General features: G+C 46.3%; 1 protein-coding gene across 1 annotated transcript in view; it reads left to right on the forward strand.

Annotated features, from left to right (window-relative positions):
• Window positions 1–311: 311 nt before the first annotated feature.
• The window catches only part of ERI3 (ERI1 exoribonuclease family member 3), a 129,128-nt gene continuing 115,933 nt past the window's right edge, over window positions 312–13,506 (forward strand). The window contains exons 1-2 of the mRNA XM_064665418.1: window positions 312–395; window positions 9,873–10,144. Of these exons, the coding sequence (XP_064521488.1) occupies window positions 9,896–10,144 (249 nt within the window). The 5' untranslated portion in view covers window positions 312–395; window positions 9,873–9,895. The remainder of the gene's footprint in view (window positions 396–9,872; window positions 10,145–13,506) is intronic.

The raw sequence follows: 13,506 nt of genomic DNA on the forward strand, positions 1-13,506 counted from the left end.
ACATCAACGGATGGAGCCATCAGGGGTTGGGGGAGGCAACCCGAGGGCACGGCAGGATGGCCCTTTGGGACACATGGTAAGCGGTATCCCCGGGGAGACAGGAGGCGGCGGGCCAGTGGGGAGGGCACGAGGTGTCCGCCGGGCACGGGGGGCGGGGCGGGGGGTCAGTGCCCGGGGACCCGGCGGGGCGGGCGCGGCGTCGAGGCGCGGCCACGCGGCGGGGCCGGCAGGCGGGCGGGACTACGCTGCCCATCGTGCCCCGCGGCGCGGCGGGCGGCGCGCGCATGCGCGGGGGGCCGCGGCGGGCCGGAGGCACCGCCCCCGGCGGCGGCGGACGCTGCGGTTGGGCGGCGGCGCTGCCGCTCAGCGCGGGGTCGGGGGTCAGAGTGCGGGCGGTGAGTGGCGGTGCCGGGCACTCGTGGTGCGGAGTGCGGGGCGCGGGGCCCGCCCGGGCCGGGGCGGCCCCGCCGCGGGGGGGGGATCGCGGGCAGCAGGCGGCGGCTCGGCCCGGCCCGGCCTGGCCCGGCGGGGCGCGGGCGGCGCGGGGGCCCCGCAGGCCCGGCGGAGGCGTGGGGCCGCCGTGGCCCGGGGAGGGGGTAGAGGCCCGGCGCGGAGCGGGGGCGCGGCCCGGCCCCCCTGCGGCTGCGGGGCCCAGGCTGGGGGCGTGGGGCGGTGGGCCGGGCTGGGGGCCGGGGCGCGGCGGGGCGAGGCTGTGGGGAGGCCGGGGGGGCCAGGGGGCGGCCCCGGGCCGAGGGGAGGGCGCGGGGTGCTGGCATCTCGTCCGCTCGACGCCCCGGCGCCCAGGCCCTGCCGTGAGTGTAAGTGCCGGTGTTGGCGGTGGCAGCAGTCCCCCAGGTCCCAGCTGGAGCGGGATCAGTCGCTGTCAGGGCTTGGGGAAGGGATAGAAGCCCGTGTGCCCAGGGGGGTGTGCGCGGGGTGCGCAGGAGGCAGCAGCGGGGAGATTTTTCCATGTTCCTTTTGGGATGGGGAGGTTCATAGGTGGAAGTGATGGGGGAGTAGGAGGTTTGATTTACCCCCCACTCCCCTGATTTTTTTTTTTTACTCTGTGGGATTGAACTGATCACCTGCCTCAGATCTTGAGACTGAAGTAAACTTGAGAAAGCTTAGGAGTGCAGTGTGTTTACTTGTTTCCTGACTGGCAGTAGGAATTTCTTCTCCTGTTCTTTTCTCGCTGCTGTGCTCTTACAGGTGTTTCTTCCAAACTGAGATGTATGAAGAGATGTTGTCATTTACTGCTTATGTTCTGTCTTTTACAAGTCCTGTGTCTGGTGGATTTGCGTGGTCACTGCTGGTCTGTTTGCTAATAAGTCCAATGTTAGTTTTACTACTTCTTTATTTATCTCGGATTTTTATTGAGCTTTTGTGTTCAGAAATGGTGGATTGACAGCTACTGCTTAGTCTGAATTCTTAGTATTCTTTCAGCTGTGATGCAAGGGATCAGAAAGTTTTATAATAGGTTAATGCTTGTACTGTGCCTCAGGAAGGATGAGGGCTCCAGGAAGGTACATCTCAGAGGTACCTGTCCCATCAGATGCTCTTAGACAGCTGTTTGAGGGTTGTACTTGATTTGTTTTTAGTGGTGACTTGAATTTATTTTGTCCTGTAGTTGTTCTTTGCAACACTGTAACATCTCATAGCACTTGATGTTAAGTTGGCATTTGAACTTCTGTTTTCAAATTAAGTAGTATGTTAGAAGTCCAGTTGTTTACTCTTCAGCGTGTAGGCTTGGGAAGTTTGATTTTGGTTGGTTTTTTTAATTGAGATATTTTTGTTTTCCTTTTTGAAGCACTGAATTCTGCCCTTTGCAGCTGGATTTTAATGTTAATTTACAGCATGGACTAAATGCCTGTTTTTGATTGAAGAGTGACCCTGGGGCCCTTTTATGGTTCTTGTTTATCTCAAACTTTGAGTAGCTCTACATGAATGGTGTGTTGGGTTTTTTTAGTAAAGTTAGTGTGTGTCTAGACATATTTGAGTGTTACCAAAATCCAAAAGAAGAAAGTGATTAAAGAATTAAAGAAAATGCTTGTGTGTTTGATGCTAAATAAAGAAGTCCTTGGATTCAATATACTCTGATAGGACCTAAAGTTTCTGTTCTGCTTTTGAGAGACACTTCAGTTTGCTTCCTTTAGGAGGCCTGATTACAGCTGGTTTGGTGCTTATCTTGTTTTGATTCTGTTAACTTTGGAAGGCCTTGATTTGATTTTATCCCCCTCCCCCCTTAAATTTTGGAAATGGAGTTCTGGAAGAGACTTAAATGTGACAAGTATTTGCACTTTACTCTGTCCCTGTCTCAGTTCAGTGGTCACCTTTAGGAAAGGACCACAGGGCCGGAGAGTGCAGGTGTGGTGGCATCCAGCTGTGGCTGCAGGAGAGCACAGAAGGCTGTAAGCAACTGTGCTTTTGTTACAAGTCTATCCTTGGATCTGAAGCAGGTATTTTTGCTGGAAGTGGTCATCCTGAGACTCCTGGTGTTTTTCTCTAGTAGTGGTGCGCTAACACACCAGCATGGTGCCATGGCAAGCAGGGGAATGAGGGAAGAAGAGGAAAAGTTGTGGCTCTCAAAGCATAACCTAGAGCAGAGATGCTGGCAGAGGTATCATTTGGACCATTTCCCTCCTCTAAGAGAAGTGATCTGTGCTGGCCAAATGCCAACTGAGAAGTTATATTCTCTCCAGATATGTTGTGCAGGTAAAGATACTTCACTCCCAACAAAAAAATAATTTCCTTTTTTTTAAAATTTCAACTGTATTTGTTACAGTCATAATTTTTTTCCATGGTTGAATATTAAGAGTCAACATCTTCCCTGGCTGGTTTTCCAGGCTCACTGAGACTGGATTGTGTGGAAACCATGCCCTGGTTGGAGCATTTGCCAATCTACCTGGACAGAGCTTTAACACTTTTGGAGTTCATTTGTGAAGATCAAAAGTGACCACTGTATTGAGCAACGTAAATCTTGTCTCCCTGAATCCAGACTGAGATTCATTTGGCACTCTCAGGTGTTAACCTTCATTTTTTCAGATAACAAAGGTGTGTGGCTGTGTAAGTGGTTTGAACAATTGTAGCATTCCTCTGTGTGCAAATGAAGTAATTATGCATGCCAGAGTCCATTAAACAAAGGGTGGTTGGTTATGCTCTTTTCCACTAAATGAGACCAATGTGCAATGGTAGCTTTTACTGGCTAGATGCACAGGAGCTACAAATCTCTTGCTCCTGGCACCGGGAGCTGTGCTGTGGACTGAGTACACTGAAGTGCCATAAATTTCAGAACTTGCTTCAAAGACCAGGGCTGGGAAAGTTTGAGTGAAAACTAAGACGTGTTATTTTTTGACAGTTGATTGACCACTGGAATGAGCTGTCTGAAGGTAGTGGGGAACCTCCATTCTTGATGCTGCAATTCAAGGCCAGAAACTTTTCTGAAAGATGTTCAAGCCTTTGGGCTTGAGTAAGGAAGTGGAGACTTTATGGCCAGCATTACATGAGGTGCAGACAGGATGGTCTCATGGGCTTTGGGAATTCAAGTTTTATGTGTCTATGCTCTACAGCCGGGATACCTTCTCCATTTCCTGGAAAGTGCCACACCATCCCAGGTGTCTGTATCCTGGTCTGAGTTTGGTGAGCAGCTGAGCTGACCAACAGCTCCCAATGGCTCATCTTGCTCCTGCTCATGCCAGTGTGGGCCCATCCTCTTCTTTGAGCTTTGGTGTTGATCCAGCCTGGCCCCAAGCTGGTTCGTCTCACTGAACCAGACGGAAACTATCTTGTTTTAATTGCACTTTATTCTGGCTGTGTTAGTGCTTTTATAGGTTCCTGTGGTTGAATCAGCTCACAGAAGGGCCAGACAAGCTCAGGAACTGGTGTAACATAATCAGCAGGAGAGTAAGACTGAGAGGGAAGGACAGGCCAGCCTCCTTTTGGCCTCCCAGAACTACTGGCTTTTAATTAACCTCATTGTGTGTAGTTTCACCCTGGTGCGTTGTCTTATCGCTCCCAGGCAGAAGCAGGAGAGCCGACTAGAAGATTTTTGGTCTGATCCTGTGCAACTATTCTTTTCCTTAATAGCAAATCTGCTCTTCCTCTGTGGCTTTTGCTGTATGCATCCTTGTTGTTGCTTTGTTTTAATTTTTGTTCTTTCCTTTCTCTGCGTTTCTTCTAAGTGACCAGTCCTTTGCTGTGTGGAACTTCTTCAGACTCCAGCTTAGAACCCGTTTGCTCATCTGCAGTTACTCTTGGAGGAGGTTTAAAAATACACAGCAAAGCCTGTCTTAGGAGACCAGTCAAGGAGCTGACGAAAGTGGGTTGCCTAGCAGAGGTGGCCTAATAAAATTGGAGTGGAATTATACTGTGCATCTTTGGGACGGCTTCTGGGTGGTCTGTTTGGACGAGTTCACGTCCTGCTGGTGTGGAGTCTCGTGTGGGTTTCACTGTGTTGTCAAGTGAACTGAGATGTGTTTGTTTCCCAGCCTTGTAGGGTGCCATAGCTCCAGCAAGTGCTCCCCTAAGTAATCAGCGCCTTCGACCTCACACATTGTGATCTCACAAGCCATCGTGTCTGTGATGTCACAATGGAAGAGATTCTGGTGCTCTGACATATGTGGTCGTGCCTTTGACATGTCAGCCAAGGAACCCAGCGGGAAGAATGAGCTCAAGAAATGGGAGAGACCTTCCTTAACCCAAGAGTGCCCTCCGTCCTTTATAGTCAGCCCTTCCCCTAATCACTGATCTCTTCCATGATGGCACTTAGAGGGAAGCCAGTGCTTGTGTAGACTGAATTATTTTTTTTGGTTGAACTACTGAGATGCATGTTTCTCCCAGATGAGTGGTTGCCCAACTATCCTCCTGTAACCTTCATTCTTCTCTGCTGTTCACCTCACTTGTTGTATTGCTTCTAATTTTAGACTGTAAGTTCTTGAGAACAGGGACCTCTTCGTCTGTAGTGGGAAGAGCCTGGGTGCGATTGTGGAGTGCTGTAAAAACAAAACAATGGATGCCAAGCTGTATCTGAGCTGAGTAATGATGGGGCAGCATATAGGCATGACGTGGCAATGCCTTGGGAAAGTTACATTACAAATTTTCCAAAACACAGGCTTGGTTGTCTAGCAGTGCCGGAGACAAACCCAGCCAAACGTGAAGGGAGTGCAGCCATGGAATTGTACTGTTTTCATGTTCAAGACATGGTGCTGTGAGGTTAACAAATTAAAGATGCAGATTTACCTGTCTAAAATTGTGTTACTTTATTAAATGGTTCTAAAAGCTTTGTCTTTTGTTGTTTGTTTTACTTTATGTGTTTATTTTTTTTTTGCAAGGTTGGATGGTGAGAGTGGATAAGCTGGTCTTGTTTCTCGTTTCCTGCCTCACAGGCTAGCCAGGTGCTGTCATTTTTGGACTGTAGTTCATCTAATGAAATATTTGGGTTTAGGTTAAGGTTGATTAAAAAAAAAAAATCTGAGTTATCTCTATTGTTCTTCAGTTATATCTTCACGCAAGTGAAATATGGGCTCACATTTGACCTCTGAGTATGCATTTGAACAGCTACCAAAATTGAAGTCCTGCATTTTTTTGTTATACTGTGTTCCAGATGTTGCTAAATGTATGCAATTTTGTTCTATCAAAAGCATCTCTATTACCCTATATTTTTACAATTTAATAAAATAGACAAACCTGACTTACATTTTTGATTGGTTTTGTTGCTCTAGCATTGAGCTAAGTTGTCTGTTGGAGGCCAGGAGTCACAACTGCCCCTACCGAGGCTTTGCACAAATAATAAACTGAAGTGTTTTACTCCCAGAGCTTGTTTGCTTTTATTTTTTAATTTGAGTTTGTCTTGTTGTTTAGATTAGTGGGGGGGTTTGTTTTGCTTTGGTTTGTTTGTTTGTTTATTTTGCAAAATGGTGGAGGCCTGTATTGCCATAACAACGTAATTTAACATGTAAGTGAAGACTGATAAAACATATAATTTCTTGGGTCACCCCTCCATCCTGCAGTTATGTGTTGTCTTCCTGCCCCCTCCCTACTCATCTTATCAAACTGGACAGTGAAGGGGAATATTTTGAGGTTAAAGGCAAGCTGTGATTTTAATTAGATGTGGTTCTTCTAAAAAGTTCATATTTATGTTATGTGCAAAGAGCCATTAAACTCAGGTTTGTAGGCTAATTTGTCTTGCTGTTGATGAATTTGAATCCTCTGGAACTTGTGTGGTGGCCATCTCTCTCTGTGGCTTTGAGGCTGTCCTACAGGCAGGAGAAAGCACTTGCAATGCCCTGCTGGCTCTTGTCACCAGCATTCTTCACGGGGCAGGAGTCCCCTATCGTGTTCCTTGCCACTTTGGTTGTCCCTAAGCAGCTCTCCCAGCAGGAAGCCTGGCGCGCAGCAGCCGCCGGTGCAGATTCTCCTCTTCACACTCAGTGGGGCCCCTGGCAAAGTGGCAAAGCTGGTGGCTGCAGCTGGCACTTGGCTTTGCTTACTTGCTGGTGATCAAACTGTTGTGCTTTAGTACCATGTGCCTGGACTGCTAAGAAGCAAGAGCTGTGGTCAGCCTGGGATTGTACCTGCGGCTGATGTCCAGAGAATAATTTTCTTTTTTTTTAATTATTTTTTAAAATACAGATGCTGACTATGCGAAGTACTATCACATGGGACACAAGCTGTTATACAGTACAGAACACAAACTTTGTCTTCCAGCTGAAGCCCACCACATGTGACCATTTCCCATCTTACTGGGTGCAGCAAATGTAAAGTGCTGTCACATTTTCCTAGGTCTGTGTACAATCTGTCAAAATAATTCCTGAGGTCTAGCCTCAGTTCATGGTCCCGTTACATCTTATACGTATCTGTGTGAGGAATTTGAGCTGTGTGATATGAAATATTAACCTAGTAGGGTTGACTGCCAGATGTGACAGCTTGCACTGTCTGAGATTATAATCTGATCCTGTGTGCATAAGAAATATATATGTGATGGTTTATGTAGGTTTGGAAATGGAATCACTGAACATGTGGATTTATATGGATAGAGCTGGTTTTTTAATTTTTGAAGCTGCCTTGCTTGCATCGTTGTCTATTGGAAAAAATACGAGATAATTACTAGTGCTTTGCATTGTCCTAGCACTAGTAAAAGCATTATAAATGCTTTACATGACTTCTAATAAAGTGTGTTTGCTCACCAGCTATCTTGTGCTCTGGGGCACTCTGACCTTGCCAAAGAAGATGATGTGAGGTCTTCCCAGGGCACTCAGAGCAGTGGCTGGGTAAACATGCCGTTAAAACTTCATTTGGCTGAAGGTGCAGAGTTTGCAGTGGGGTTGCCCTTATTTGTATGCTGCCTGCGTAGGGAAATCGCTCTACAATACCCCCCTCACACCTTTGTTCAGAGCATTGCTCCCTCTGCTACATGGGAGAGAGGCTGCTTTTAGGATGGGGAGCCTGATCCTGTTGCTAGACATGAACCTCTGCAGAAGTTGTTAGTGTAAACAGGCACTGGCTGTTGGCTGTTATTTCCCTCTGCTGCTGCTGCAGGGTACCTGTGTGACACAGACCTGCTGGGGTCTGGAGTGGTGCTGCCCTGTCTGCCTGCTGACGTGCCTGAATCCTGCCAAGAGGGCTGGTTTACCTTTGCTGTGTGGACTCAGTGGCTCGGGAATCTCTGCCCCACAGTGTGTGGTGCAGCCCAGCCTGAAGATTCGTGGGGTCCATGTCAGATAACCCTGGTCTTGCCAGTTAAGATACATTAGAGAAATATTGATCTTGCTCTGGGTGGGTGGATAATGTATGTTTTATTGCCTGTGTTTGATATAGGGGTTGGAGCATGCCTGCCTCCCCCACTCCAACTGTGTATTTTGCTTTATGCAGTAGGCTAAAGACCAGGTTTTACTGCAACTAACTTACAAGCTGCTTTATTCTGAGATACTATATTTACTGTGATGGGCCTTTAGATTCATAGCCAGTAGCTTGAAGATTTAAAGCATGTATACCTTAAATATCTCTTATCTGGCACAGGTTAGAAGTGAATGTAACTAACTTCTATTTGGCAGTAATGCATTTATGAATGACAGCCAAAGCTGTAGATGGAGAGGCAATTGGTAGAACTGAGCCCCTTTAAAATAAATGCCATGTTGGGCTCTTTGTTTCAGTTTTGCAGCTTGAGTTTTCAGTTGTCCAGGTACCTGCTGCCTGGCACACTGCGTTAATAAAGAAAGCAGCCCCCCAAAACATGAAAGCCTTAAGGCAGGGATGCATATACACCATAGAATTGGCAGTGTGGGCACTGGCTTGGTCTTAAACATCTCAGCTCCTTTGATTTTTGCCTTTCACTCAAAACCTTGGAAAGGGAAGGTTACCAAATGCGTGTTTACTCGAAGCACACAACCTGCTTAGCTGCAATTATCTCCTAATCTGGTCCTTCTGAGTTTCTGTGGTCTCGCAGGTAAATACAGATTTAGCCGTTATTCAAGGCATATTATTTACCTCATTAAGTGTGTGTTTTGGCACGTGCATTATTTACCTGACGGACTAACGGATGGGAGAGAGCAAATGCTGTCTTTTATGCAAACAGTGACTTTGTTCATGAGTGGTGAGTCCCCTTTTTGCTGTGCCTGTTTTGTCTCCATGCCTTGTGGCGGGCACTTGCAGCCCTTCACGGCAGAGCAAAAAGCCAGCACAGGTGTGGGGAGACCAGGCTCAGAAAAAGGGCATGTGGGTGGCACGTGGTGGCATGGAGTTCTTCCCAGAGCCATGAGCAATGGGACCAACTGGGGGGATAAATTTAAATATCTGTGTGGTGAGATGTGTGTGTATGTGTGTGAATATATATACACACACAGACATATATGCATACACAACATATCCTTGTTCAAGAGGATTGAGTTGTTGCAATTAGCTTGTTTCACTATCAGTCACTGTACCCATCTGTGTAACACCATGGGTTGGGCTTGAACTTCCTCCCTAGAGATCTATCAACAGCCCTGAGTCTGACCTGCCTTGGATAGTGACAGTCCTGGCAAGTTTTTCCCGCAAAGTTTTAAAAGAAAAAGAGTAGAAGGGGAAATACAGATAGCCTCGTATAGATAATGTAATTTATTAAATGGCATTTAAATAGAAATATCAAAAGGTGATGGCTGAGTGAGGTATTTTTCTGAGAGGGAGACTGTAACCTGTAGAGTCATGCTTGCATTTTACAGTTTTTGCAGTCCCTGGATGTGGTTAGTTGACCTGATATTTTCCTCTGAGAAATAAGGAAGAGATGGAGTGCAGAACTAAATTCACATCTCTGGGAAACCTCATACACAGAGCAAATCAGAACTTCCCCTGGGTAAGAGCATCCAGCTACCAGACACTTGGATTTGTAATAGAAGTGGGACGTTTTGGTGCAGCTGACAGGTGTTTCAGGACCAAGCTCTTTGGATGGGTTGTAGCGTTGATATGTGTATTGCTGTATTTAATTCCTACCATGTATCAGACACTGCATTGTATATGAAAAGATGAAAGGCCTCCTCAGTAATTTCAATGGGACTTAGATTTTCTGTGTTTTAATTGTTTTTTGCCGTGTTCTGCCGTGATAAGGTTCAGTAGTCAGGTGTGATCTGGTTCCTGGAGCCATGACTGTTGTGTGTCTCATAGTTCTTAGTTTAGAGCCATTTGCAGAAGTTAATTTTCAGTTGCCTGTGATTCTGGACACCTTAAGCTCAGTCCAAATGTCATCTGTTGTGCTTAGAGCAGTTTACTGTGTTATTTCAGGTTTGCAATGCTGGAACCTCCACTGGGAAGCACAGAGGAAATCCCTGTCAGAGGAGGACAGTGAGCAGATACTAGGAGAGAGGAGATGTATGTGTACATGAGTAACGTGAGTCTCTCTTCAGTTTCAGATGCCTCTGGATGTTCAATGATAGCATTCCTCCATACTGGAGCAGCAAAGTTTTCCCAAAACTTACTTTCAAGGGCAAGACAAGCTGTGTCCCCCCTCCTGGCTGGTGTTCTCAAAGGGTACAGCTCCATCGTAAGCAGGAAACTGGCGTCCCACGGCTTTGGAGCTTCCATGGCAGCAATGTCATCCTTCCCTCCACAGAGATATCACTACTTCTTAGTGCTGGATTTTGAGGCTACGTGTGATAAACCACAGATTCATCCTCAGGTAAATAGTCAATCCTGTTAATTATCCCCTTGCAAGTTGCTACTCATGTTCTGAGAGGTAAAAGGAAAAAGCACAGTGCTGGCTCACTCATTTTTTCTGGTTTGTCCCACCTTCTGTTGCTGGTTCTCCAGGACTCTTGCCAGTCACCTGTTGTCTCAGGAGCAATACCAGGACTGTTTGGTGGGAATGAATGAAGGAGACTGATTTCCATCAAGGAAGTCACAATTCATGTGTTATCGAAAACATCTTTAGGTCATGTATAATTGTCATCTGTCTTAATTGGGGAGGGTCTAAAAATTTCCGGCTGGGAACTTGCATTAGAAGATGGCAGCCTTGTTTGATTCTGCAAGGAAACTGGCTGTTTGTAGTGAACAACTTTAGGAAGAGAATATTTTGAATTATAGGAATATGTGCAACATAATGGTGTTTGTAGATAATTTCAGTGAGATCAGATATCTTGCCTGGGTGTTAACTCTGGAGTGTGATGAGACAGGAAGAGTTCACCTTCAGAGAGAGCTTCCAGTGCTCTACCACTTGAGACATACAGAGATCCAGATGAAGTACAGAGGTTTTTTTTGCAGGCAGTTCTTCCACAGTAGTGTAGACCATATTAGTAAATATATTTTCAGTTGTCAGCAGGATGAGCCTAGGTTTTCCATTCAAATTGGAAAACTGTACTAAATAGAAAAAAACCCTAATATTGGGTTGGTAGTGAACAAACAGAATTTCTGAGTCTAAATTGAACTCGCCCCCCCCCGCCAAGCAATTGTTCTGCATTTATTGCAGTGGGTTAGAATAAGTTCCTTTTGCTTTGTTTTAACTATGAAAGGCTTAAGCAGTTTTCAGTGTGGTGTCTCATTACTGAAGTGACTCGATGCAGTGTATTCATTTCCCACTCCAGCTGTGGTTTCCCTTGGGCTTGTCCTAGCTAAGGGATGCTGCAAGTTGGGATTGAAGTTGACTCCTCTCTTCCCCAGTAGAGCCTTGGTGAGTGCCGCCTGCCTCTTATGTTTCTTGAAAAATGGACATCAAATTCCCTGCTCTTTTGCTGGCTCTTTGTGGGAGGCTGTTGTGGCTCTGCATCCAGTTCTGGTAGCAGGGTCTTAACTGCTCTCCAAGTGAGATGTCAGGCTATTTCCTGCATGCTCTGCCTCGGGTGCACAGACCTGTCAAAGCTGTAAATTGGATCTACCTTGTCCCTTTGGATATGGGTTTGGTCTGTGCACATTTTGATGCAAAACCATGATGCATGTGGAGCTAGTTTACAGCTGGCAGTAAAAAGGAGCATGAGTGGAATATGATTACTACTGTTTTAAGGAGCTTTGTCCCCAAGTCCTTGCCAGGGAAAGTAATGGTCTGGGCCAATGCAGATCTGCTATATATTTTGTTGGTGAGATAGCACCTTTAAGGTAGAGATGTTCTTCAGTGTTTTTTTTTTCCAGTCTGCTGTGTTCAGTGCCTGTCTGCATCATATAATGTGTGGAAAGGGCTGTCAGTCTCTCACAGCCTCACCAGCAAATTAGTTTGACAAATAAAGAAATTACTTTTGCTACATGGGGCTCGGTGGAGCTGGAAAGGCTGAAAGTGCCTGCCAGTTGGGTAACTTTATAAAATGAGACGTTAGTTGATGCTCCTATCTACCTCTTACCTCTTTGCTGACCATCATGGCTTTTGTTCTCTTCACTGGTAGGCTGTATGTCATGGTGAGCAAACTGTGCCATGTATTTCAGTGATGTTTTCTGCAAGGTTTTATTGGCAAGATCTTTCACGGGCATAGTGGCAGACAGGTTTTGGAGGTTTTGTCTGAGGACAGACCTGAGAGCTAACAATGGTGAGGTGCTGATCCTCACTGTGATCCTGCTAATTTTTCTGCTTTTAATACCTGCAAAATAGAAGTCTAGATACAATGAAATTCAAATCCATTGGAATTTGATGAGGAAGCTGCATGTACAGAGTTAAGCTAAGCTGTGATTCAGGTTACTTCAAGTGGGTAGGCATAGCTGTAAATTTAGCCAGCTCAGCCTAAAAGTCTTGCAGAGTGCACTTGCCACCATGCAGCACACTTCACATTTTTCACTAACTGCTCTTCTAAATATTCTGGCTTCTTACAAGAAACTACTGAAAGAGCTATCTTTTTATCTACACTAAGATGTGTGACTGCCACATCTGCTCCCCCTCCTGCTGTATTTACTCATGCTCTTCTGCAACCGGCAGCCTCACTGGCTTTATCCCTGGGGAAGTCCTTCATGCTCAGTGGTGAGCCCTGAAGACGCCTTCATTTCCATTCCCTTTCACACTGCCCAATCTCTCTGAGGTCTCGTGGTATGGCCTCTGTAATGGGGATCAAGGAGGGTCAAGGATGGTGGTATTCCCCTGGGAAACTGTCTGCATTGTGGCTCCAGTGGCTGGGACTGCTGGCAGAGTGCCTTGTGGCCACTGCCCTCTGCTTCACCGCTCCTGGGTCAGGCACCGAGGGGCCTTCATGTTCCCTGCCCTACACCCACAGAGGAACGGGAGCATCCTTGCAGCCCTTGTGACAGCTTTCAGCAGATACACTCCTAAATCAAAGTGCAGGTCTATACACATAGAAACCACTTGGCTGTGTTGGCTTTTGGCATGTATTTATGAATAATTGGACCACGCCAGAGAGAAGAGAAGTGGGGAGGGTGGGACTAACTGCACAGTCTTGTGTCATGTAGTGTTTTAGCCAGCCAGAGGTCATTAGAGGTTGGTAGTAAGAGATGTTTATGGCTGGCCCCTTGCATGTCTTTAAAGCTTACCTTGTGCCTTTGGAATGTGATCCAGAGCCCAGTGGGGTCACGTGGGAGCTGTCATTGTGCAGAGGTCAGTGGACCCTGAACCATGGTGGTGCTGGTGTGCTTCATTTTTCAGCTCTGAGTTTTCTCCTTTACTGTCTGCTAAGAGTTTATAAGTATCTTCTGCTTTTATACACTGTCAGCCCATAGAGCTGGGTACATATGATGCTTTGGCTTCATGAGAAGATGCATTAATAAGTGAGCATCTTGCTCTTTTGTCCCTTTGTCCTTGTATACATCAGTGTTTATGGTGGTCAGTGCTTTCAGTGACTGTATTAAGCAGCTCCACAGGCTCAGATCCATGGCTGCCTGTAACCTTGTTTTATTAATGCAGTAAGAGGTTGTGCCTCTTTCGGTCAGCAAGCCAAGTACCTTGCCTTCAACTTCAGCAGAGTGGATGAAAAGCAGTGGTTTTGTTTTTTTTTTTTTTTTAATATAAAAAGTCTGAAGGTAGAAATCAGGTCTATTCAAAGATGATTTTGAAATTAGCCTTCTATATAGGATGTTAATCTCTACTATAATCTATTAAAGCCACTTAAATGAAAA

Source organism: Pseudopipra pipra, chromosome 9, assembly GCF_036250125.1.
Source record: "Pseudopipra pipra isolate bDixPip1 chromosome 9, bDixPip1.hap1, whole genome shotgun sequence".
Lineage (NCBI taxonomy): Eukaryota > Metazoa > Chordata > Aves > Passeriformes > Pipridae > Pseudopipra > Pseudopipra pipra.